A 26,958-nucleotide genomic window follows, 5' to 3' on the forward strand; every position below is an offset into this window, starting at 1 on the left:
CCAGTTCAGAATCTCCTGTTACTTATAATGATTTATTTATTAGATCTGCCAGTCTAGAACAGTTCTTCAAACTTTTCTTTGATTTTTATTTCCTTGACATTTTTGAACCTAATGGGCTGGCTGTTTTGCAGAATATCTATCAATTTTGAACACTCAAGAGTTTCCTTATGAATGGGTTCAGGTTAGCATCTGTGACAGCAACATCACAGAAGAGATGCCGTGTTCTTTTAATTTCATCCTATTAGATGGCATGCAATTGCAATTGTCCCATCACTGCTGCTGGCCACTGCTGGCCACTGCTGGCCACTGCTGCTGGGAAGGTACTTCTTTCCCCGGTATAATTAGTATTTACATCAATTATAGCATTTGTAATTGTGATGTAATATTACATATGCAATATTATTAGTAATTCATAATATGCATTTTGTGGGAAGTATCAAAACATTAGAGTATCCTATTCCTTAGCAAACTTTCAGTTTATTCAATCATTAACTTTGATATGGATTATGGTTTCCTATGTTATTTAATGGGTCACAATATTATCACCATCATTTTAATTTGATGCTCAAGTTACTTTAGAGTTGGCCAGTATCTTCAGGATGGTTTCTGTGCTTTTTGACACATCCCCAACATCCTTTGCACATTTCCTTACCTTCTGTCAGAAAAAGATGTCATAGGCTTATTTTGTGCTTTCTCTGTCCTAACCTTGGAAACAGCCATTTGTCTAAGCAACTCTGGTTCCTTTATTAGAGAATGGTAATTAGAAGTCAAATTCTGGGTGCTAGATGTACTTCTGGGGTGTCAGTAATCCTGGGCACTCTCAGTGGACCAACTTAAGTAATACATGCAAGCATACACACTTTTAGCTCTTCATTTCCTTATCATTTGTGTATAAAATCATGGATCCAAACTGACAACTCAGTTCCAGGTTAATGCTAAAGTTTTCACTTTTACATTCTTTATTTGCAACATTCTTTTCTGACAATTTCAAATCTGGAGCTTGTTATACTTAATACATGTTTACTTATTAGATTACCCCCCTGTATATAACCAATCTCTCATCTCTACCAGTATCCTCCCTACACGGACTATACTTTTGATCTTGCCACCCACCACATAGAAACTACTCTCAAATTACCTGGGCTCTCTGATGCCCAGGCTGTACCTGCTGCACCTGTTCCATGTGTGGACTGACACCCATGGTTCTGACACCCATGCTGCTGGCTCCGAAGAGCTATACATCAATAGGGTATCGATTTTCATCGAATCTACAAGCCATCAATGTCAAAACACGCAATTTAATAAATTATAGCATACCAGAAAGGGGGAAAAACCCTGATATTATACATATACTGTAAGATGCCAAATGGTTGTGATTTGTTCCCTACTGCAGAGATTTTGAAATGTCAAAAAGCAGCGTGTATTCGTGGACTCAAGGACAAATGGCAGAGATGGAGAAATACGCTACACTGACGCGTCGCTGGTAACAGTACTCCTCCTGGAATCTCTGGACCAGGTTGCTAAATTTCCCTACAGCCTGGATCCGCCCACGTCCGCACCCAGCAACTCGCTGAGTTTCACTTTCAGTTTAGTGGAAAACGAAAGCCTAGGGGCTGGGGCGGAGCGGGGCGGAGCAGGGAGGAGTGGCGGCTGCAAGGAAAGGGGGCGCTCAGCCAAGCGCAGGCCAGATGGCAGGCAGAGGCAGCGCGCAGCGCGGGTTGCCACGGGGAGCTCTGCTTACCCTGCTGAGTTGGTGAGGAGCTCATCCAGACCGGACGGGAATTCAGCAGTGGAAGCTCGACGCTGCTAGGCACTTGAGGCAAGTTTGAGACTAATATTGAAAGTTTTCTTTCTAGGAAAGATATCCAACGGAACTCTGCTTATAGTCTCCAAATAATTAAGAAATTTATTTGGGCTCTGCAAGTGATAATAATGCATGTTTTCATTGAGTGAATATATGGGGTCAATAATTCCCCCCCCCAAACTAATATATTTATTTGAACTTTTAACATGTCTTTGTGCTTAATTAAAAAAAGAAATGACAAAAGTTTTGCAAAAAAATATGCAAGTAACGCAGACAAATGTGTAAAGTAGAAACCAGGTTCACTAATATTGAACATTTTGTGTTTACTTTATCAGTCTTTAAAATTCTTTTCTAAGTTCAACTTAGTATATCATGGACATCTTTTCATGTCAAGACATATAAATATGTCAATGGCATACATTTTTTATAGGTACTGTATGGGAAGTACGTTATTTAAACAACGCATGGACATTTAGGTTGTTTCCAGTTTTTACTGGTTTAGATGAGCCAGCACTGAATATAATTTTATGTGCACATTCTTGCAAATATATGAATATATTTGTGAGAAATTCCTAGAAGTAGAATTGCTGGGTCAGTGGATATATATATATATATAAAATTAATTTTGTCAAACTGTACAAATCAGAGTCTTTTAGTCTTAATCACTCTCCTCCCATTTTCTTTTTTTTTTAAAAGAGAGAGGTGAGAGAGAGAGAGAGAGAGAGAGAGAGAGAGAGAGAGAGAGAGAGAGAGAGAGAATTTTTTAATATTTATTTTTAAATTTTTGGCGGACACAACATCTTTGTATGTGGTGCTGAGGATTGAACCCAAGCCGCACGCATGCCAGGCAAGCGCGCTACCGCTTGAGCCATATTCCCAGCCCATCTCCTCCCATTTTCCTGGAGGAAAGCTAAATTTAGACCTTTAAACATAAAACTCCATTCCAAATATCCTTGAAAATCTGAATCCAAAGTATTGGGAAATTAAAGCACAGGCTTTATTTTCATACTTAACAACCTAGTTATACTTTGAAATCTTTCCAAAAAACAAAGCAAGTGTTTTAAAATATTTCATGTGATATTTTCTTTTGGGTGTTATACCGTGCAAAGCGAAGTGGAGAGTTTAATGTAGACATCCAGGTTATCCTATGAGTTCACAGGAACAAAATAGAGAAGAAAGAACACAGTTATACAGCTCCATCTTGATTTATGATGCATTTAGCAAAGAACAAAAAAAAAAAAAGAGGGGACTTCTTTTGTTTTTCCTTTTTAAATCATTGAAATTGTGCTGTGAATTTGACACTTTTATGCAGTGTTGGCTCACAAAGGGGAAAATGTTTAGCATGAAGAGAACCAAAAAGAAGGTAAGTCCTAATCATTTCATGTGGGCTCATTCTTTGGGGGAGAATAGCTCCAATGTTCCCAATTACTTTGGATTTTATCTGGAATGCTCTAATTTGTGTCCAGCATATTGCCATTACCCATGAAATGAAAACAGGTGAACAAATCATTAAGAATGGGTTCTAAACTGGTTGGGGTGGCATCTGCCTATTGTCCCAGCTTTGGAGGCTAAGGCAGGAAAATTGCTTGCGTCTAGGAGTTTGGGACCAGCCTGGGCAGCAAATAGTGAGAACCTGTTTAAAAAAAAAAAAAAAAAGTCTCAATATGTTGTTATTGGATTTGAAAGACAGGGAAGTTGCTTATATATTGTCGCCAACATATTAATTTTGTTCCTCTTATAGCATTTAAAGTTGGAGGCAGTTTTGTACAATTTCCCACAACCTCTCATTGGTTTAGTAGTGCATTGGTTTGGTAGTGCATGGTTTAGTAGTGCATTAGAGATCCAGGCAAAACCAGGTTCTTCCTACCATGTCTTTGGTGCTTTTGCTATATCTCTGTTCTCTGGCTACTACAGTGGTGGGTCTATACATATATAATATATATATTATATATGTATATAATATATACAGTATATATTCTATATAATAAGAGTTATTTCCATCACTCTTATTCAGGAAGGGTAGAACTAAATTGGTTCAGTACTTTGGAGCTCCCCCACCTTTTTTTTTTTTGTAAGGGGTTAAGTTTGGAGATTCATCTTCCTTGAAATATATTCATTCTCTTTTCTCTGGTGGATGTTTATTGCACCTGCATAGTTTACGTGAACACCCTCTTTGCCAACTTTGCCTTTCCTCATTTTCCTCAGATCTTTAAGTTTCACTTTCTTACCTTTTGTTGCCCTACCTACCCTGTGATCAGTCTTAAAATGTTGCTGCAGTTTTGTGTGTCCCCTTTGGGACCTGACCTGTCTGCCTGTCCAAATGATATATTCCATTGCAGGACCTTTTCTAGTCAATTTTATTAGATGTCTGTCAATGATGATCTCAAGTATTTATTTTTAGTTGATGAAATTGTCTGCTGTCACCATTTCTTTTTCAGCTTGACTCTGCTACAAGCAACTTGGCCTACAAGCTTCATAAGGGACAACTCTTTATAACTATCTTTTAAAATAGTTAGCAAGGTGTGGTGGTGCATGCCTGTACTCTTAAGTGATTCTCAAGGCTGAGACAATAGGATAACAAATTTAAGTCCAGCCTCTGATTCTTAGTAAAACCCGATCTTTTTTTCTTTTTTGGTACTGGAGATTTAACCTAGGGGTCCTTTACCACTGAGCCACATCCCCAGTGATTTTTTTTTTAAATAATTTTTAGACAGGGTCTTGCTAAGTTGCTGAGGCTGGCCTTGAACTTGTGATCCTCCTGCCTCAGTGTCCCAAGTCATAGGGATTACAGGTATGCACCACCTCATCTGGATCCTTTTCATTTTTTTTTTGATTTTAAGATAAGGTCTTATAAACCAGGCATAGTGGCAAACTCCTGTAATCCCAGCAACTTGGGAGGCTGAGCCAGGAGGATCCTAAATTTGAGCAATTTAGCAAGGCCCTAAGCAACTTAGTAAGACCCTGTTTCAAAATTAAAAATAAAAAGAACTAAGGATGTGGTTCTCAGTGATTAAGAGTTCTTGGATTCAATCTCCAGTACAAATTATTAAAAAAAAAAAAAGAAGGAAAGAAAGAAAGGGAGGAAGGGTAGGAGGGGCTGGGGATTGGGGATGTAGCTTAGTGGTAGAGTTCTCCTGGTTCAATTCCCAGTACTGCAAAAAAAAAAAAAAAAATTGACATATTCTTTGTACATACTTATGGAGTACAGTGTGGCATTTCAATACTTGTATGTAATGTGTAATGATCTGATCAGGGTAATTGGAATATCTGCCACCTCAAACATTATTTCATTATACTGGTAACATTCAAGCTAGCTATTTTGAAATGTACAATCAATTTATTTCCGCCATAGTTACCCTACTGTGCTATTCCTTCTGTCTAACTGAATGCTTAACTATCTCCTCTCCATTCTCCTTCCTCCTATTCTCTTCCCGGCTTCTTGTAACCACTATTCTGCTTTGAACTTCTATGAGATCAACTTTTTTAGTTTTCACTTCAAGTAAAAGACATGCAGTATTTGTCTTTCTGTGCCTGACAATAAGTCACCTGACAGAATATTCTCTAGGTTCATCCATTTGTCACAAATAGTAGAAATTCATTTTATCATTGAATAATGTTTTGTTGTGTGTATGTACCATATTTTCTTTATCCATTCATTTGTTGATGGACACTTAGGCTGTAAATCTTTGCTGTTGTGAATAATGCTGCCATCAACAGTGGCATACAGATGTCTCTTCCATATTCTAATTTCCTTTGGAAATATGCACAATAGTAGAATGACTGGATAATCTAGTAGATCTATTTTTAGTTTTGATGATCCTCCTTCTTTAGTTTGGATCTTGAATGTTTCCCCGAAGGCCCACCTTAAAGGCTTAAAAGGCTTGATCTTTAGGGTAGTGCTGTTAGGAAATGGTGGACCCTTTAAAGGTGGGGCCTATTAAGAACTCTTTTCTGGGGAGTGTGCCCTTGAAGGGGATTGTGGAACAGTTAAGTCTGATTCATTCTACTGTCTTTTTTCTATTCCCATCCTTCCTTCTTTTCCTTTCACTTCTGAACTTCTATTCCTCCCTCCCCCCATTATTGTGTGTTAGCATCCGCATATCAGAACATTTAGCCTTCGGTTTGGGGGGATTGGTTTATTTTACTTAGCACAGTAGTCTCCAGTTCTATCTGGCAAAAGTTATAAAGTCATTTTTTTAAAAAATGTACCCACTGCCACTTTCAATATGTGCCCTGGTAATGGGTAGTAATGACCAATCTATCTATACGACTTATGATTTTCAGATGATATCTTTTATTATTTGTCCTTTAATGTGTGCTAGTCTTAATTTATTTGGTGCATTGCTTGGTGTCTTTCAATTCATTTCTACCTGGATATTCCTCATATATCTCACTAGGAAGCAGTTTCTCCATCCCCAAACTTGGTTTGACTTCTGCTTTTCTGTGTTAGAAGACAGGACTTTGTGAAGTCCCTTCTGCCTTTTACTGAAAACTCCCATCTCAGCCAGTCAAAACTAAGGGTTGTTGGGGCAAAGGCAGGAAGGAATTTGTAACTGAGATTTGTCATCCACTGTGTCAGTTCTGCATTGCCTGTTGGCGCTGTGCTGTGTGCTCTGTATACGAGAAAGATGATTTGATTCCCTTAGGCCTGTGTCAGACCATGTGTTTTCCTTAGACTATTAGGCTTAACTCCACATTCTAATTAATTACTTAATAATAAATACTTATGAAACTCCTTCAACACTCAGCTAAAATATTATAAACAATGGCTCTCCACTGTCTTGTTCTCCTGCATTCCCCTCAGAGTAATTGGCATGTGGTTTTCATTATCTATTTAAAAAATTTAATAAATAAAAGAATAAAAAACCAGTTTTATCGTACATGCTTATATCGATGCATAAGCAATGTAATGTTCCATTGAGCTTGAGTTTAAATCTAAAGAATTCACATTATATATGTTATCTTCTGGGAATCGTTTTTTCGAGTTAACATTATGTTTCTAAGATTCAGTATCTTGTGACGTACATTATGGTTTTTCATTGATGAATAATCGAGTAATATCCTTGTTTTCTGCTATACAAGCAGTGCTGCCATGAGTATTGGTATAGATGTCTCTGGGGACACATGTAAGAATTTCCCTTGCAGTCTGGGTGTGTTGTTCAGTGGCAGAGTATTGCTTATTATGTCAGGGCCCTTGGTTTGATCCTCACCAGTAGAATAAACTAAAACAAAACAAACAACCAAAACCCCAGAACACTTGGAATTTTGGGGTTGAGGTTGAGTGGATGTTTAACTTTAAAAGATAATGCCAATTTTTTTTCCAAAGTGTTTATACCATTTTATGCCCCTATCCTTGTAGTAGATAAAAATCCTATTTATCCAGGTCCCCGGGATCAGAATTTTTTTCTGTGCATATTTTTAATTGACACATAAGATTATACATATTTCTAGATTACAATATTACATTTCAGTACATGTTTATAATGCATAATGATCAAATTCTATTAGAATTTCCTAATTGTTACCAGTTGAATAGTGTAAATTGCTATCTCATTATGGTCCTGATTTGAGTTTGCATGTCTATTAGTTAAGCAGTTATTTTTTTATAAAATTAAAATTCTGGAACACTTTTATAATTCTTCCATGTCAAGTTTGGATTTGTTTATGCAAAGCTGCTTATAGTCCTTTGCACACACTCACATCCTCTTTCCCCAAACTCTTGATTTTTTTTTTCCAAACTCTGATCTTTTGTGTACAACTTGCTGTGCTTCAAGATATCCCTTGTTTGAAACTGTTCCCTCTCATCTTTAATAAACTCAGTTCCAGACTCACTTCTTTCATGAACTTGCCCTTGAAAATGTCAATAAATTTACATTCTATGTCATTTAGCCTCTGAGACCTGACCAGCCACTCACTCTCCATGGGCAATGACTATAAGCTAGTACATGCTGCCACATGTATTATGAATCTTAAAGTCAGATATTAAAGAGATTAAAAAAAAAAGAATTTAGGCCTTCGGGTTTTTTTTTTTTTTTTTTTTTTTTGGTATTGAACTCAGGGCCTCTTAACCACTGAGTCAGATCCCCAGCCCTTTTAATTTTTTTATCTTGAGATAGGGTCTTGCTAAATTACTGAGGCTGGCCTTGAACTTTCTTCAGTCCTCCTGCTTCAGCATTCTGAGTTGCTGGGATTAACAGGTGTGTACCACCATGTCTGGTAGAACCTTGTACATTTTAACCTGGTATTTATTTCTAAGAATCCCTCCCAAAGGTAGCAAAAAAGTTCTAGATAAATAAAAAACGATTTAGTGCCTAATGGCCAGGTGGGCTATAGGGCTGCAGATTTATTTACATAGGGAAAGGAGAATCATTGGGGAAATCTTGTATATATGCCCTTGGGTGGAGAGCCAGGGGCCTAGAGAATACAATATGGTTGTACTCTCCAGCTTAGACCTGTGGTTAGGACTAAGAATACTGGAGGAGAGAGAAGCTGAATACACATGTTAAAGCCCTTTCAGAAGGAATATGATTAAATCAAAAGGCACTAGACAGTGAGAAGAGCTGGGTGTGTTTCCCACTTTCACATCAAGCCCCCATGTGGAGATGTGAGGGTATGTTGACTGCTGTGTGGCAGTGATGTGGCTGCTACCTAGTGGAGATCTGAGGGAAGTGCGTAGTGTCTTGGTATCCATGGTTATGAATTTGTTGTAAAACACATGAGAGATCCCTCCTGGAATTGCATGCTGGGGAGAATTTACAGGTGTCAGGTCTGTGTTGTCAAGAGGAAGTCAAGAAGTAGAATAATTTAAGTACTGTAGTTTTTATGTCCTCATCCATAGCTATGATTTTGTCGTGTACCTGGACCTTTGGTTTGCATGGAGAAGTGCTCAGTTGTATTCTGTCAAGAACCAATGCTCCTCTGGGCCTGGGGAATGTGTGTCTGTGAACCACCACATCCACAGGTGGAGAGACAGCTATTCCTCACATTAGGATACAATTAATTAATTATTTGAATAGCTCTGTGCATAAAGTGCACAGGAACATAGACAACATCCAGGACTTCCTAAGGACCCAGCACAAGCTTCCCAGAAGACAGGACATTTTGTTGGAACTTGGATGTCTGTAGGAGTATCCCAGTAAGTTAGAGATGTGGATAGCAAGGAATTTGCTGTGAGAAGCCTTTAAGCTGTGGAAGTGACACTTGGGGATGGGAGTGAGGAGCAAAGAGACACTGGGCTTCTCATCTGGTCCCCTTGGTGAATGTTAGTTACATCATCTATCAAAAAGAGAATCTGGAGTGGGGAGAAGAGTTCAAGGTTAGGGTATGACAGTCTACTCTGGAGAAGAACAAATGGAAATGAGGGTCAGGTGTATCTAGCTTAGTTGTTATTTACAGCCCTTGAGCTTTATTAGTCAATATCCCTAATCAGTGATCTCTTCTTAAGACTTGGCTCTTTGAAATCAGAACTTATTGAATTAATAGGCCTTCCTCCTGTCTTATCCTTATTAGATTGTGTGTTTTCACAGAGGCTCTGCTGCACCTGGCCCATGTGAGCTCTTCCTGGAAGTTAAGTGGTGGAGTCCTGAACACCTGCCAGGCAGCCTTGGCCTGGGGATTTTGGAGTCATCATTAATGGACAATGTGTTCGGGTTCCTGAGAGAAACTTGCCAGTTAATCCTGGCTGAGTCTCAGCAGTACCCGGGAGAATCCACCTGGAAGAAGGAAGAGAACAACAGCATGAAGAGGGAGAGAGAACATTTCAATTCCTGGGACAACCCTCATGGTCATTAGAACCTCCTATTTTTCTCTTTTTTGACTTCATAGAAATGCTTCATTTACTTACTACACTCTGTTGCACTAGAGCTTTTTGGTTAATGGGTCCACATCACTTGTGTCTCAGTTTCTCTGTCTTTGGAATGGAGATAATAATAGTACTGAGCACAGAGGGTGGTTCCAGGGATTAAATGAGATAATCTGGGGGAAACGGCTTTAAACCAATGCTTGCCATGGAGCATGCAGCATTAGTTTCTGTCTTCTCTGTTACCCTTTACAAGTCTGTGTAGAATCAAAATGCTGTTACTGATTTGGGAGCAGAAATCTGCGATTACATGTTTTGATATTTTTACTGCCCTGTCTCTTATACACCAGTGCTCATTCCCCAGGAATTCTGAGATTTAGTGGTACTGCTTCCCTTTTGCTCACCTGTGGGGTCTGGTGAGTCTGTGGTGGGAAAAGAAAGGTGGGTTGCTAGTGGAACAGAGAATTGTTTTATCTTTGGGTTTTCTCATAGTTTGAAAGTTTTTTCTGGATTTTAGTCTCTTGGGGTAAATTTAGGGTAGGTGGATCTTCCCCAAAGTTCGACAGCCATTCTGACACAGCTGTAGAGACCAGTTTGGGAGGAACCCATGGCACCCCAGTTATGCTTTCAGAAATTTTTTTCCCTTTGCTCTTCCAGCAATTTTTTTGTGCAGAACTGCTTGTATCATTCATTTGTCAATGCATGATACACTTTTTGGGTGACATCTCCTTTCTGGTGGACTATTGAAACTTGTCTTGTTATTTAATTTCTCAAAGGTTCATGCATATCTCCTCTCAAATTTGTTTACAAGTTCCCTAGTGAATTCTTTGTACATCTGAGATATTTCACAGGGTTTAATGTCCTCAATAGATGCTAGAAAAACATTTGATTTTTTGTAAATCCTTTAACTATACTTTACTCTCAGTATTTTTTTTTCTTTTCCTTTTATAGGCCTGGTTGGTTTACACAACATCGGACAGACCTGTTGTCTTAACTCCCTAATTCAGGTATTCATAATGAATTCAGACTTCACCAAGATATTGAAAAGGTAAGACTATTACTCAGGTTAATTGATATGTATATTATTTCATGTTTTTTATTCAGTTACAGTGACTTGGACTTTAGAAGTCTTCTTTCAAAAGTGGACAAAGAAAATATATTTTTTTTCTGCTTTTCTGCATTAGAATTGCTTAAGAAGTTTTAAAAATACATAAATACCATATCCCACCTCCATTTAGTTGATTTCAATTGGTCTGGGTTGGGGCCCAGACATTGATACTTTTTAAATGACTTCTTCTGTAGGTGATTTTTAAATGTGGCCAGGATTGGCAGTCATTGAATTAGACCCATGTCAGAGAAACTGTCAGTGGAGCCAAGTGTGTGCATAGTTAGCATACTCATTCTTTTTGCCCCGTGCACTCTTCTTTTTTTTCTTCATTGACAGGAAAATTGAGAGATGCCTATAATTTAAGGAATCATTGCCTAAATACATGCCATCCCTTCATGTTGCACTTTCTACCCAGGACTTAACTTAGCATTTGCCTTTTCTGTTTGAAGTGCTTCAGACTGGACATTTCACTGCATGCCTCTTATGTGAACCCAGAATCTGGTGCATGTGCCCTTTATTCTAGCATGATTATTGGTCAGGGTGGAGTTGCTGAGGCAGCAGTTGTGTTGGTCCCCTTCTCAAGGGTATTCTGTTTAGCCAATTCACTAACATGGTGGTTCTTTACCTTGGTTACCCATTTAGATCATCTAGGTCCCACCCCCAGAATTCTGATTTAGTTTATATGGGGAGTGGACTGGACATGGAGATTTTTTAAAAGTTTCCTAAGTGATTCTAGTAGGTACCTCACATGGACGACTGTGGGTGAAAGGAGGTTCCTGGCTGTTCTTATTCGACAGGATAAAAGTGCCAAGGGAAGCAGGAGAACAGAGAAGAAGTGTTCCCTTCCAGCTTCTTTTGCTGCTGGAGAAGATGCAAGACAGTAGGCAGAAAGCAGTGCGACCCATGGAGTTTGCCTACTGCCTCCAGAAGTACAATGTGCCACGTAAGACAGTCCTTTCAGTTCTGGCTGCTGCCTACTGATCTAAAGAGGCTGGGAGCCTGGGAGGCTCCCAGAGAGTGAGGAAAAGGGCAGTGAATGAATCAGGGCTCCGTACTTGGTGCACATCTGTGGTTGTGGCAGTTTGTGAACCTGAGATAGGAGGATCCCAAGTTCCAGCTGGCCTGGCAACTTAGTGAAACCCTGTTTCAAAATAAAAAATTGGGGATATAGCTCAGTGGTACAACATCCCTGGGGTTCAATCCCTAGAAACACACACACACACACACACACACACACATACACACACACACACACATACACACCACACAATCATCAAGAAGGAAGTGAGGTGACCCTAGGCCCCTTATTTTTTAAATTTATTTTCTAGTTATAGGTAGACACAATATCTTTATTTTATTTTTATGTGATGCTGAGGATTGAACCCAGTGCTTCACGCATGCTAGGTGAGCATTCTACCTCTGAGCCCCAACCCCAGCCCCAACCCCTTATTTTTAAGGTATTGGTGTATATCTGAAAAAATTTTTAAAACTTTTGTTTATTTTAATATATATATATTTTTGTGATTATTACCAGTTTACTATTTTTTTTCCAATGGTTTTCTTTTTACATTGGCATAACCATACGTTTATGGGATATATTGTGGTAATCTGATACATTTTTTATGTAACAGTCAAATCAAGGTCATTAGCATTTCCCTTTTCTTAAGCACTTTCCATTTCTTTGTGTTTTGAAGCTTTGAACTCCTCTCTCCTAATTGCTTATAAAGTACATAATAAATAGTTGTCAGTAGTCACTTGCGGGGGTGGGGGGTGACGAATAACTTGTGTACGTTGATGCAGCAGGAATGGAAGCCGTTTATTGTAGGACAACAGAGCTATTTATACATTTTACACAGCTTATCTTAATTAGCATAAACTAGATACATCAGTCAACCATTAAGGAATCTCCACACTTAATAGCTCACTTTTGTTATTTCTCAAACCACTCCCTCTGACATTTTGCCAGGCACCATCCAGACTTGTTTACAAACTCTAACATTTCCCCGGCAAAATACCAGGTGTTATTTTGACTTGTCTACAGACCTTAACAGTCACTCTACTGTGCTCTAGAACATTAGAACTTACTGATACTATCTAACTCTAATATGGTACCTGCTATTCAACATCTTCCCATCCACCCTTCTCTCTACCCTTCCTAATTTCTAATGGCTACCCTGTGACTTTCTCCTTCTTTGAAATCAACTGTTTGGTTTCCACATATAAATGAGAATGTGTGGAATGTGTCTTTATGTGTTTGATTTATTTCACTTAACATAATGTCCTCCAATTCCATCCATATTTTTGCAAATGACAGGATTTCATTCTTTTTAATGGCTGATTGATATTCCACTGTGGATAGATACCCACATTTTTTCACTCATTCATTGGTGAACATTTAGTTTGTTATTATTTCTTGGATATTGTGAAGAGTGCTGCAATAAATGTGAGAGTCAGATGTCTCTTTACCCAACTGTGTGTATTTATGCCAGTACCATGCTCTTTTGGTTATTGCTTTATAGTATGTTTTGAAGTCAGGTGTTGTAATGTTTCCCTTTTTGTTCTTTTGGCTCAGGTTTGCTTCAGCTCTTCAAGGTCTTTTGTGTTCCCCTATAGATTTTTTTTTCTACTTCTGTGAAGAATATCATTGGTATTTTGATATGAATTTCATGGAATCTGTAGATACTTTGTGTCCTCTTCAATTTCTTTCATCAGTGGTTCATAATATTCATTATAGTGTTAAGTCCGTTTGTGCTATACTATAATTTAACTCTGTTGTTTCTTTGTTGGTTTTGTGTCTGGATGATTTGTTCACTGATGAAAGTGGAGTATTGAAGTTCGTAAGTATTATTTTTATTAGAGTACATCTCTCCTTTCAGTCTAAGAATGTTTGTTTTATACAACTGTGTGCTACTGTGCTGGGTAAATATATATTTATAGTTGTTATAGCTTCTTGTTATCTCTTTATCATTCTGTAGTTATTTTCTTGTCTTTTTTATAATGTTTTCCTTATAGTCTATTTTTTTTTTAAAGAGAGAGTGAGAGAGGAGAGAGAGAGAGAGAGAGAGAGAGAGAGAGAGAGAGAGAGAGAGAGAGAATTTTTTTTTTTAATATTTATTTTTTAGTTCTCGGCGGACACAACATCTTTGTTGGTATGTGGTGCTGAGGATCGAACCCAGGCCGCACGCATGCCAGGCGAGCACGCTACCGCTTGAGCCACATCCCCAGCCCTAGTCTATTTTTTTTCTGATGTAAGCTAGCTACTTCTGCTTGGTTTTGGTTTCTGTTTGTATGTTATATATTTTCCTGTCCCTTAATTTTTAATATGTGTGTATCTTTACTCGTTAAGTGATTTTCTCGTAAAGGTATATATTTGAGCCTTACTTTTTAAAATTCATTCATCCAGTCCATATCTTAATTAAGAGATTTAACCCATTTACATTCAAGGTTATTATTGATAAGTTGAGACCTATTTCTGTGACTTTGTTAAATTTTTCTTATTGTTTTGTGTATTTCTTGCTCCTTTCTTCCTTTCTTGTCCATTCTTATTGATGGGTGGTTTTTCTATATTGGTAGGGTGTGATTCTCTTCTCTTTTTCTTTTGGTTCCTGCTTGACCATTGAGTTTTGTACTTTTGTGCAGTTTTGTGATGGTGGTCATCATTCTTTCTCTTCTGCCAGACTCCCTTAAGCATTTCTTGTCAGCCTGGTGATGAATTCCCTTAGTTTTTGTCCTGGAGACTCTTTATTTCTTCTTCATTTCTGAAGGATATATCTGCTGGGGATAGTATGTAGATTGGCAATTTTTTTGTTAGTTCAAAATTTCTTTCCTGTTCAATGGAGGATCTTTTAGATCAAATCTATTGGGACTCTTTTAAGCTTCCTGGACCTGAATATCTGTAGCTGTCCCCAAGATTTAGAATGTTTTCATTGATTATTTCATTGAATAGATTTATTATGCCTTTTTCCTTCTTATCTTTTCTTTTGAGGGGTTACGAGGGATTAAACCCAGGGTGCTTAACCACTGAGTCACATCCCCAGCCCTTTAAAAAATATTTTTTAGTTTTAGATGGACATAATATCTTTATTTTTATTTTTATGTGGTGCTGAGGATCAAACCCAGTGCCTCATGCATGCTGGGCTAGCCCTTTGTATTTGTTTATTTTGATACAGGATTTCACTAAGTAGCTTAGGGTCTCACTAAGTTGCTGATGTTAGCCTCGAACTTGTGATCCTCCTGCCTCAGCCTCCCAAGTCACTGGGATTATAGGTGTGCTCCACCATGCCTGGTTCCTTCTCATCTCTCAATTAAAAAAAAATTTTGTAGTTATAGATGGACAGCATGACTTTATTTTATTTGCTTTTTTTTGTACGTGGTACTGAGGATTGAACCCAGTGCCTCACATATGCCAGGTAAGCACTCTGACAATAAGCCATAGCCCAAGCCCTTCTTCTCATCTCTTGTAGCACCCACTGTATGAATATTTGCTTATTTAATTGTGTCATGTGGACCTTAATGGCTTTTTTAGTTCTTTAAAATTAGCTCTTTTTAATTTCATTTCTTTTTTTCCCCCCAAAGACCTGTGTTCAAGCTTGGATATTGTTTCTTCTGCCTGACTAGTTCTTCTGTTAAGGATCTCAAATATATATTGTTCAGTTTTTAGCACCACAATTTCTGAATGGTTCTTTTTTATTATGTCTTTGCTAAATTTCTTATTTATGTCATGAATTCTCATTGTATTTTTCATTGACTTGTCTGTCTGTATTCTCTTGAATCTCAATAAGTTTACTTAAAAGTCATTCTTTTGAATTCTTTGTCAGGTAATTTGATGACTTTCTTTTCTTCAGGGTTTGTTGCTAGAGAGTTATTAGGTTCCTTTGGAGATATTATATTACCTTGTTTTTTCACGCTTTTCTTTTTCATATGTTGGAATTTATGCATCTAGTGGGTCAGTTTTCTCTATTTAAAAAAGTGAGTATTTGTGTTTCAGATTTAGAGGAAAAACTCAACTTCTCTCCTTAAGTATAATAATAATATATAATATAATATAATAATAATAAAAGTTGTTGATAGACTTCTATTTTATTTATTAATTTATTTATATGTGGTGCTGAGAATGGAACCCAGTGCCTCACACATGCTCACAAGCGCTCTGCCACTGGACTACAACCCCGGCCCTGAGTTTGCTTTCTCTTTTTTGCCAGAATTTTCATTGCTTTTACAGTGGAACAGGTTTATGGAGGCCCTCACTTTATCATTTCAGATGTATTTTTTTCCTTCTTTTAGCCTTTCATGGCTACAGGAAGGAAATAATTTTTAGGGAATTTTTCTTTGAATTATGATTATTTGGATACCTGTTCTCCATTAGAATAGAGGTTTCTTGGTGACAGAAATTTTCTTTGGTATGTTTTTTTCATGGCAATTTTTTATGGCATCTGCCTTGTCCTAGCCGATGTTAAGTATGTTGTGGGACAGGCAAATGACTATTTCTTAGATGAATGGGAATTCTTGGTTCTAGGATGGCCAGATGATGGCAAATTGTCTTTAAATGGTAACATGATCCAGTTTCCTTTACATCCAGTGTCAGCTCTGTGGTAGGACATAATTCTTTGGTACACTATTCCCTGGAAAGCACCAATTTAACCCTACTAATAGATTGTTTCTCTTTTGAGTTTGGAATTCACTGCATTGGAATCAATCTCTTCAACTTATATGTAATGTTCACTGATTGAGTGCCAGATACTATAGTGCCAGGTTTCTATGCATAAGGAAATAAGGCTGAAAGAGTCTTTGCCTCCATGAAACTCACAGTTTAGAGTCAAGACAGACCCAAACCCAAACCAAAACCAATACAAACTAAAAAATGTTAAGTACAAGTTGTGATAAGTATTATGAAGGAAAGAAAATGTTGTTTGGGTGTAAGATTTTAGCTAATTTACAATAACTACCTTTTCTTGCAATATCTTTGCATTTTTGCACTTTCTGTCCTTTTCAAAAATAGCCCTCAGTGTGTTTTTCATCGTCTTTAACTTTCTAGTTTTCTTTCTAACAATACTATTAAATTTGGTTATATCTACCTTACTTTTACTTATAAAACAGATATAGACTTCACTGCTTAATTCCTGCTTCCTCTTATCTATCATCATCTGACTGTAAGATGGTCCTTTCCCTCCTTGTCCTCCCAGGAACCCATGGGAAAACCTAGGTCAGATACAGGAATTGGGGATAGTGCTCAGTTTTTAGGGCACTGAATAAGAAAACACATCAAGGGACAGAGAAATGAAAGACCTTAGGAGTACAGTGAGAGCATTGGCTTTGGGTAGACACAGGAGAGAATTACTGGATCTATCTAGATGGGTCCCCTGGTGACAGTAGAGATGGACAGTGAAATTTGGGTCATGTAATGGTGGGACTATGGCTTAAGTTTTTAGAGGATCTGTCAAAAATCAATATATAAATTACTTCTCATTTTTTGAGCACCTAAAATGTAGTGCAAACTTAGCTGTTTTGGGAGTGGGAGAAGGCTAGGAAAAGATGAAGTGGTGAATGTTCATGGGCATCTTGGTAGCTAGGGCACAAGGGCATGAGTAGTCTCCAGGGATCTCTCTAATTGTGATGTTACTTCTTTTTGGCTAGTGTTTGTCCAGCATGATGCTGCTCAGCTTTACCTCACAGTCTGGAACCTAATTAAGGACCAAATCACTGATATGGACTTGGTAAGATCCTGGAACAAGAGAACTCAGAGGTTTAGGATGCTACTCATATAACTCATTCAAAAATGTTTATGTAAGATGGAAAAAAAGAATTAATTCATATACAATGCTTTTTACAGTTCCATAATATAATTACTATTTTGCACCTTTATATGTAAGACAATGAACTTTAGTGGCTACCATTTCTGGAGCTTTTGTCTTCTTGATCCAACTTCTGGTAATAGGCCTGAGATAGTTTAGGGCTTTTTCCCTGACTTACTTCTTTCCTCCTTCCTCTTGCAGGTAGATAGGTTGCAGGCCTTGTACATGATCCGGATGAAGGAGTCCTTGATTTGTCTAGACTGTGCCAAGGAGAGTAGCAGAAACAGTAGCATGCTCACTCTCCCTCTTTGTCTTTTTGATATGGACTCAAAGCCCCTGCAAACACTGGTGAGAAACTTTTCTTGGTGGATTTGAAAACCCCAATGTTGCCCATCCCTCGTTGCTTCTTTTATCCATCTTTGGGTTTGTATTTCATTTCTGTGGCTTTGTTCAAGTTCTCCTTTGACTGGCAAAATCAATCAATTAATTAATTAAAATTAATTAATAAAAAACTTCTCTCCTACTTTCACTTTACTCAAAATGTTTCCTTAAATGTGCTCCTCCCATTTTATTTCTCCAAATAGTGGAATCTTTATTCTTTTTGAGATTCTACTTAATGTACTGCACTGGGCCAGACATTTAGGGGAGCTTGGAAAAAACTGGACATAAACCTGGCATCCCTACCATAGAGGTATAGGGGATTGTTCTCTAGATGGTAAATACCAACACTGCATTTTTCTTGTTCTGGATGAGACAGGAGGATGCCCTACGCTGTTTCTTCCAGCCCAGGGTGTTATCCAGCAAGTGCTTCTGTGAGGACTGTGGGAAGAGGACACATAGCAAACAGGTACTTATTAATTCAGCTACTTCACTAGTCTGAGTTTGCCCCTAGTGGACTTCCTGATATCATCTTTCCAGACCCCTAAGGGTACCTCAAGCTGGTTGAGGAGGCAATTTGGATTAGGCTAGTATCTGGTGTTTTAGGGCTTCTGATTTTCATAGCTGTGGATGTGGCTTGTCTCTCACTGAGAGAAACAGAGCCTTTTAAAGAATAGAGAAGATTCGAAAGAAGTGGTTAAGTTTTCCCCTATGAGATAGATTAGCTTTCTAGAGCAGACTCCATCATTACTCTAGTTTCAGGAGCCTCTGCAGAATCCTGGGGCTGCTGGTGCCTTCTGTGGAAGATGTGCAATGGTGTGGTTGTCAAGTGTCACATGACTCTTGGAGGAACCCAACAGATTCAGTGAAATGGAGCCCTTAACTCTATGTTAGATCATGCTGAATTCCTCTTTTGGAGAAGAACATTCTACTAGCTCTGATATTTTTCTGTCTTTCCATTTCAAGTGCTTTAGGACTTCACTCCACAGTGATTTTGCTTTTTTAGGACTTGAAGCTGACCCATTTGCCCCAGACCTTGACCATCCACCTCATGCGATTCTCCATCAAGAATTCACGGACAGAAAAGATCTGCCACTCACTGTATTTCCCCCAGAGTTTAGATTTCAATCAGGTTCTTTCAAATGAGCAAGTTCTCGGTGATGCCAAGGAACAGGTGAGATGTTCTTTCCCATTATACATCAATCTTATCAGGCACCACAGCCTTAAGATTCTGCCTTCCTGGACCCCTCAGCTGCTAGAAGTCGCCTGCTCAGAAGTTCTGTAGACCACATCAGTGATGCAGTCTGTGTGGTAGAGTGATGTCAGGTTCCAGACTGTGATGGTGGAGTCAAGCAGCATCATGCTGGGCAAATACCGGCAAGGTGAATGGGAGCAGCTCAGTTAGTGAGGTCTGCTTCCTCTGTGTCATTCTTTTATCTGAGAAATCTTTTTTTTTAGAGAGAGAGAGAGAGAGAGAGAGAGAGAGAGAGAGAGAGAGAGAGAGAGAGAGAGAGAGATTTTTAAAAATATTTATTTTTCAGTTTTCAGTGGACACACATCTTTATTTTATCTGGTGCTGAGGATGGAACCCAGTGCCCCGTGCATGCCAGGCAAGCGCGTTACCCCTTGAGCCACATCCCCATTCCCTATCTGAGAAATCTTGTCCTCTACTGCCATGTTGGGATGTTCAAAGGGAGGAAAACCCAATCATAGCTTGGTGTGATTCATGGAAGCATTCATAGATTCAAGACACACTTATTTTTAAACAATATTTAAATGTGGTCTTATGGAACAATGGCACATTTTATCACCTCACTCTTATTACCAGACTTTGCTGTTGATTATGACTTTAATTTTCTCTTAAGATTCAAAAAACTTTCTTATTTCTAAACATTGGGTCTGTACTTAAAGGCCTTGAAGGATTGAGGGAAGGAACTCATAATTCAGTTCTTCACTTTTAATTTTAAAAAGCATGCATTGATGAGCCACACGGTTCTATTCTGACCCCTGCATCACAAATGGTCAGATTTCATACTTTAAAAAAACTTGATTTCATTTATGGCTCTGTAGACATTTGTGTATGCTTGAATGGTGCTTGATTTCTAGTTTTTATTTGTCATATTCTCTTATAAAATTTGCATTATTTGGCAAAAATAATGTTATTTTGAAAAAAATAACACAGAATAGGTATAAATGCATAAGTACAACTTTATTATTAAAATAGCCAAGGCCTACTTTGAAGGTAATAAGAAAGTAGTAAGTTGATTGGGCCAGATTTAATCAAAGGAAAGTTTTATTTAGTTTTCATGATATGACATTATATTCATTTATGGACATTATATTAATTTATTGGGAGATGCTGAGGAAAAAATGACATAAATATCCTTTGTTCATAGGTTTGAAATACTACATTTAACAAATTTTGCATTTCCATATATATATGGGTCAGTTTTTAGAACATTGTTTCTTTTACATTTTCTGTTTGTCTATTTATGCTCAGAACCATGCTATTTAAAAAGTTAAGTAAAACCTTAAGTCAGGTGCTGTGGCCCATACCCATAATTCAGCTACTCAAAAGGTTGAGGCAGGAGCATCCCAAGTTTGAGGCCAGACTGGGCGACTTTGAGATATTGTCTCAAAAGGGCCCTTGGGTTCAATTCCCAGTAATGAAAAATAAATTAAGGACTGATAATATGTTACAACAATATTCAGTTTATCAGGACCTCATAGGATTCTTCTTTTCTCTCTTTCCAGTTTTTCTTATTTCTCCCTACCTAGTCTTGCCTGGTGAATTATATTTAAAATTTCTTCTGCTTAAAAAAGACTTTGTTATTAAAAATTTCAGATACATACCAATGCACAATGAATTCACATGTATCCATCAAAGAGCTTAGCAGTTCCCGAAACTAGTGGTCAATCTTGATCTATCTCCACCTTCATACTCTTCTTTTATCCCACCCTTAACTAGATTCAAGACACACTTATTTTTTAAGCAATATTTTAAAGCAAATCCCAGACATCATGTGCTGAATTTTATGAATATTTCGTTATGTCTCTCTAAAGAATAAACACTCTTTTTCTAAATATAGCTAATTGTAACTTATAATTCCTTAACATTTTCAAATATCTAGCCAGTGTTCAGATTTCTTCTTTAATTTGTGTGGTTTGTTTGAATCTAGATCCAAACGAGGTCCATGTTTGCGTTTGGCTTCCCTTTCCCTCCTCCTTCTCTTCCTTCCTGCTAAATTTATTTTAGGTTTTACTCACCAATTTTTTTTTCTTGTAATTTATTTTGTTGAATTTTTTATATTCCATAATTGGCTGGTTGGTGTCATTTAACATATTCCTCTAAACTCTGCTATTTCTTGTAAACTGATCATCAAATCCAGGTATTGTTCTGCATTTCAAAAAAAGTTCAATATAGAGCCCTTAAGTAAAAGAAGTATTGAGTAAGTGGGGCCCTCCATTTTGAGTGAATTAACTTCACTTGCTCTGCCTCACACCCTATCCCCTTCTTCCATTTCATTTCCAAAGTCTCAGGTTAGGGGTGTTTGTATGAATGTGGAGAAATTAGAATGAAGTGTTCCTTTTTTAAAAAGTACTTTACAGAAAATGCAATTTTATTTATTTTTAAAAAGTCTAAATTAGTAATTGATTTTTACTTTTTACATGCTATTTTAATTTTAATAAAATAAATTCATATTACATAGAACAAGTGCATCAACTACACTCATTGTTGATAAAATTTTAGAAATATTTGAATTGGTTAATTGATCTAAAATATCAAAAATGTATGCTTTTGGTGTACAACATGATGCTTTGATATACGTATACATTGTGGAATGAATGATTGGGTTAAACTAATTAGCATCTTCATTACCATATGTATATATATTTTTTGTGGTAAAAACATTTATAATCTATTTTTTAATTTTTGTGTGGTACTGGGGATTTAACCCAGAAGCATTCTACTTCTCAGCTGCATCCCCAGGCCTTTTTATGTTATTTTTCAGTCAGGGTCTTGATAAGTTGCCCAGGCTGGCATTGAACATGTGATCTTCCTGTCTTAGCCTCTCAAGTAGCTGGGATTATAGGTGTGTGCTACCATACCCAGCCTAAAATCTATTTTTTAAAGTAAAATTGCAGTTTCTAATATGTTACTGTTAATTATAGTTATTATAGTTACTGTACTGTACAGAGATTTCCAGAACTTCTGCCCCATAATGGAAACTTAGTATTTCTTGGCCAACCTCTTACCATTCCCCTCTACCCTAGCCCCTGGTAACCACTATTCTGCTCTCTGCTTCTGTTGAGTTTGACTTTTTTAGAGAGAAGAATTGTTGACACATTGACTAACGTGGAGATCTTGCTTATAATCAATCAAAACTCTCTCTTATCAGTATTCCTTTTTCAAAGAGAATTATCTCTTTTTTGATTTTCTAAGATTTTGAGGGAGTAGAATGATTTACTGCAATGTCTAATGAATGCTTTTGGGCTTTTCCCCTAAATATTTCTGTGATATTCCATGTTATTGATACTTAAAAACATCAACTTACCCTAAGTTTCTCGCATAGGGTTTCTTTTTCCATTGCTAGATCATTTTCTGCATATCAGTTTAGTTGAAACTTAGGTTTAGTTCTATTCCTTCTTCTCTAAATTTTTTGAAGATCATCTCAGAAATTCTAATGGATTCAATAATTGTCTCAAACTGAAGGTTTCTGAGTCCATATCTTCTGTTGAGTTTTTTTCTTGGTCTCCACACCTGAGTTTTTACCTTCCAATTTAATATTCTCACAGTCTCCAAATTCATTGTCCTTAATTTCAAACAGTACTGTTTCATGTTGACTTTATAGTATCAACATCTACCGAATTACCAAGCCAGAAATCTGGGATTCATCCATGTAATGCCCCCCAAGCCCCTACCTAATTCAATCAGTTACAAAGCACCTTTAATTATTTCTGCCTAATTTTGTACAAATCTGTCCCTTCATTTCTACCTTTACTCTTACATTCTTCAGAGTATGAACTGGGTTTCAGCCTACCTCTTTCATTTGTTTTGGCCTTGGTTAAATTATCTTTTTTTCCAGAGCTCAGATTGTACTTCTGTTAGATAGAGCATTACTAATACCCACCTCAGAGTGTTGTTTATTAAATGAAATAATTTATATAAAAACCAACTGCATACTAAATGCCAAAAGTTAGCTAATAATAATGATTATTATCACTTTAATGACTAACACTGATAGTAATCATTCAGGTTATACCATTTGTTCCTCACTGTATTGTAGTATTTTAATTTATCTCATTGACTTCCTATCACACTTGAACTTTCCATTTATTTTTTAAAAGTACATTGTTCCAGTGGTTTTTCTCAAAAATAAATCTGATGATGTTGTTTCTTTCCTTAAAATTGTTTGAATGTTTTCCCTCATTCATGGGATAAAGTTCTAATTCTTTTCTTTTTTAAATTTTGAGACAGGGTCTCACTAATTTTCCAGGGTGGCCTTGAATTTGAGATTGAGTACCTGGGATGAGAGGCTAAAGTTCTAATTCCCAACTTGGTCTGTGAAGATTATCCATTTTCTTAATATTCTTTGCTCTATTAAGTTGCTGAATCTTTGAAGTTTCTGGGTTTGCCTTAAAAATACTGCCTTCCTATAACTTGCCTGCTGATCTTATCCATCCTTTAAGGTCAGTTAAAACAGTTCTGCACTGGTAAGCTTTCCCTAGCCCCTTAGCCCTTCCTTAGGTGTTCATTCCTTCTTCTTTTTGGGGGACAAAAAATGATTCTTCCAAAGTTACCTGTAAATATACTTTTTTAAAAAATAAAACATGTCATTATAGTTCTGGTTTATATACTTGTTCTTCCATTAGCCATGAGATTTTTGAGGTCAAGGACTTTTTCCTATTATCTTTGAAGTACCAGTGCCTGACAAAGAGCAGGTAGTGAATAAATATGTGATGACTTAATATTTCCTTTTTCAAGTCTGAGTTTAGAAAAAGAGGGGGTGAATCATTTTATGCTTTGTCTTCTTTCAGTCTGAAGGACAGTTTGAACTCTTTGCTGTGATTGCCCATGTGGGGATTGCTGACTTGGGTCATTACTGTGCCTATATCCGGAATTCTGTGGATGGAAGATGGTTTTGCTTCAACGACTCCCATGTTTCTTGGGTGAGAAACAACACCCCAAATTGCCTCTTACCCTGAATTAGCCACCTGTAATAAGTTCTGAGGATCTACCTGGATCCTCAAGGCAAAGACAAAGTATGGTATTGTCCTTTGTGTATGAGGTGGGTTATGACTTCAAATCCCTATTCTGCATGAAATCCCTATCTGGTTTATAGCTTTGTAAATCTCTGTAAGAGGCCATTACCTCAATGTCCAGGTTTCTGGTGCTGTGGACTCCTTGCTCTGTGGCTCCTTGCTCTGTGGGAAACTTCTGTAAAGCAAGAAGGGTTACAGATATGTAAGATATATACATACATGTGTATATAACTCTGGGGAAAGCATGACCAAGTTCAAGCGGAGGAATGAGGCTATTAAAAAAGACTATTATGCGTGACATACTATAATTAGATGCTCCAGCTCTTGGGAGTTACTAGGGTGGGTTTGTCTAGAGGAGTGAAAGAGGGCAAATTGCAGCATCCTATATTCTGTGGATATTTAGTAAATGGTCAGCCAGGTGCTGACTTCTGTTTATGTACTTCTAGGTGTCCTGGGAAGACATCCAGTGTACCTATGGAAATCGTAATTATCGCTGGTAAGAGAAGTATTTGGGTGATGGAAACCTGATGAATTTAAGCTGATTCTTGGAGCTGTATGGAACTCTCATGGACTTAGCCACTGCTTATATTCTGATGGCTTTCTGGGGACTAACCATTCAGCCTCATTTGTCAGCACCCATCCCTCTACACCATGGTGCTCTAACAATTTAGACTACAGTAATCCTCAAGTATAAGTGACCATGTCTGTCATCTTCCCCTTCTAACTACACATAAGGAGTTTCTGCATTGCCCTCTCCTGATTTAACTTTTGTGCAAATTCCCCCTCACATTTCAATACTCATGTCTTTCTATGATCTTCAAAGTCTTATTGATTGACCTGATCATATTTGTAGGGGCTTCTTGAGTACTTTCGTTGCATCTTGAGCATGACTCCATCATAGCAGGAATCACACTGTTTTTAAATTGTTTTGGTACATCCTTTCTTTCACATTAGTCCTTTGTACTCTTTGGGGGGAGAAAGATCATTTTTTTCATATTTCTTTGGTATAGTGGCTTGCATTTAATAAATATCAAATAATACTTTTTAAATTGGTAACTATGGCAGGGAAGAAAGCTTTAACTTTATCAAGTTAAAACAGAGAGACTTTGTAAGTTTTTCTGGCTGAGTTTCTGTATTAGGAGTGACAGTGTATGCCAAAGATGATATTAAAGATGATTTTCAGTTGCAGAGATAGGTTCTATTATTTGAAAGTAACAAATTAGGTGTAATTTGTGTTTGAAGCCTTTCTTAGACTTCTACTTTTTCATATTTCTCTTCTATTTCTTCTAAGCTATCTTTCTTACATGACCAGTCTTTGTAGTAGTTATTGATTGATCCATGATTTAGATTAGGGATTGTCAGACTTAACTCTGTAAAGGACCAGAGAGAAAATATTTTAGGTTTTATGGACCATAGTCTCTGTTTCAAGTACCCAACTCTGTCATTTTAGCATAAAAGAGGACACAGACTGTACATGAATGAATTTATTTAGGGCTGGGGATGTGGCTCAAGTGGCAGTGCGCTCGTCTGGCATGCGTGCGGCCCGGGTTCGATCCTCAGCACTACATACAAAGATGTTGTGTCTGCCAAGAACTAACAAATAAATATTAAAAAAATGAATTAATTTAATTGGCTATTCTCCACTTACATTTATTTGCAAAAAACAGGGTTAGTTAAGGCTCATGGTCCCATAATTTGTCAACATATGATTTAGATATTAACTAGTAGCATATTAGTGGTTATTTCCCACCAAGTCACGATTTTGTTTCTCTCTGAAGAGTTGTTTTCTGTTGCTATAACAAAATACATGAGGCTGAGTAGATGAGACTGAGTAGATGATGGATAGATGAAGGTTTGATTCAACAGCCTGGAAGTTTGATAATGCTTGTCCTATCATGAAATAATAATATCATTTCACTATCAGTGGTTCATTTTGCTATGCTGATGAATTTTCTCATCTTTCTAGGCAGGAAACAGCATATCTTCTGGTTTACATGAAGACTGAGTCCTAATGGATATTTATTCTATATCTTCAGAGATTGACAGACTATCATTTTCCTTTCCTATTCTTGGATCTATTGACTCTTGTACAAGATTTTACAATGAAAAACTTTCCAACTGTATAGTTACATGTTATTTATAATCAGGTGGGGATTATGTTTTGGATCTGGTTTGTCTTTCAAAGGTTCTTGTGCTGGAGACTTGGCCAAACATGGCAGTGTTGAGGTGGTGGAAACTTTTTAAGGGGGTGGGGCCTGGTGGGAGGTAAGTATGTTCATTGTTTTTCCTCTTCTTCATGATGATGGTTTCCTTTCACTTCTCAAACATATTCTGATTGCCAGCTTGTTGGCATCATGCTGATAAGACCTTCCAGTCACCAGAATGTGAGCTAAATAAATGTCTTTATAAAGTACTCAGCCTCATGTATTTTGTTATAGCAACAGAAAACATACTAGCCCAATTATCATACTAGTTAACAATGATACTGCACAGGTCAGAATCAAAATGTGTACTTTTATCTGTAGATCCTGGCCACATGGCTAGATAAGGGTTATCAGTGTTACTTACTTTGAAAGACATTAACCCTCCAGTTGGAGGATTGTATTTAGTTGAGGGAGTCCAAGTAATTCCCATGGAAGAAAACACTAGTAGTGGAAGGTATTTGGATAGCAAGAGACAATCGGAGGGGAGTCAATATTTCAATATTTTACAACTATTGGGACCATACTTGTTTGTACTGGCTGAATATCAGTTCCATTTATAATTTGTTACTCATTTAATTGGAAAATATGTATTGATCACCTGTTCTCCATCA

General features: G+C 37.4%; 1 protein-coding gene across 3 annotated transcripts; it reads left to right on the plus strand.

The window, feature by feature from the left end:
* Nucleotides 1-1,405: 1,405 nt before the first annotated feature.
* Usp18 (ubiquitin specific peptidase 18) lies at nucleotides 1,406-26,556 on the plus strand. Of its 3 annotated transcripts, none has more exons than XM_005340583.5 (11): nucleotides 1,406-1,819; nucleotides 9,331-9,587; nucleotides 10,554-10,650; nucleotides 11,508-11,653; nucleotides 17,344-17,423; nucleotides 17,703-17,849; nucleotides 18,259-18,348; nucleotides 18,886-19,053; nucleotides 23,919-24,050; nucleotides 24,590-24,639; nucleotides 26,110-26,556. In XM_005340583.5, the coding sequence occupies exons 2-11, from the start codon at nucleotides 9,437-9,439 to the stop codon at nucleotides 26,153-26,155; spliced, it is 1,107 nt and encodes a 368-aa protein (XP_005340640.1). In that variant the 5' UTR covers nucleotides 1,406-1,819; nucleotides 9,331-9,436; the 3' UTR covers nucleotides 26,156-26,556. The 3 variants fall into 3 exon arrangements, with proteins under 3 accessions (XP_005340640.1, XP_077871687.1, XP_040137155.1); XM_078015561.1 differs by lacking the exon at nucleotides 1,406-1,819 and adding an exon at nucleotides 3,832-4,595; XM_040281221.2 differs by lacking the exon at nucleotides 1,406-1,819 and adding an exon at nucleotides 7,826-8,001.
* The last annotated feature ends 402 nt before the right edge of the window (nucleotides 26,557-26,958 follow it).

This window comes from Ictidomys tridecemlineatus, chromosome 6 (assembly GCF_052094955.1).
Source record: "Ictidomys tridecemlineatus isolate mIctTri1 chromosome 6, mIctTri1.hap1, whole genome shotgun sequence".
NCBI classification, from domain to species: Eukaryota; Metazoa; Chordata; class Mammalia; order Rodentia; family Sciuridae; genus Ictidomys; species Ictidomys tridecemlineatus.

Coding starts and splice junctions, on each gene's coding strand:
- Usp18 (XM_005340583.5), top strand. CDS start 9,437: ATGGACAATGTGTTCGGGTTCCTGAGAGAAACTTGCCAGTTAATCCTG. Junction 9,588..10,553: donor TTCCTGGGACAACCCTCATG/GTCATTAGAACC, acceptor TTCCTTTTATAG/GCCTGGTTGGTTTACACAAC. Junction 24,051..24,589: donor ACGACTCCCATGTTTCTTGG/GTGAGAAACAAC, acceptor ATGTACTTCTAG/GTGTCCTGGGAAGACATCCA.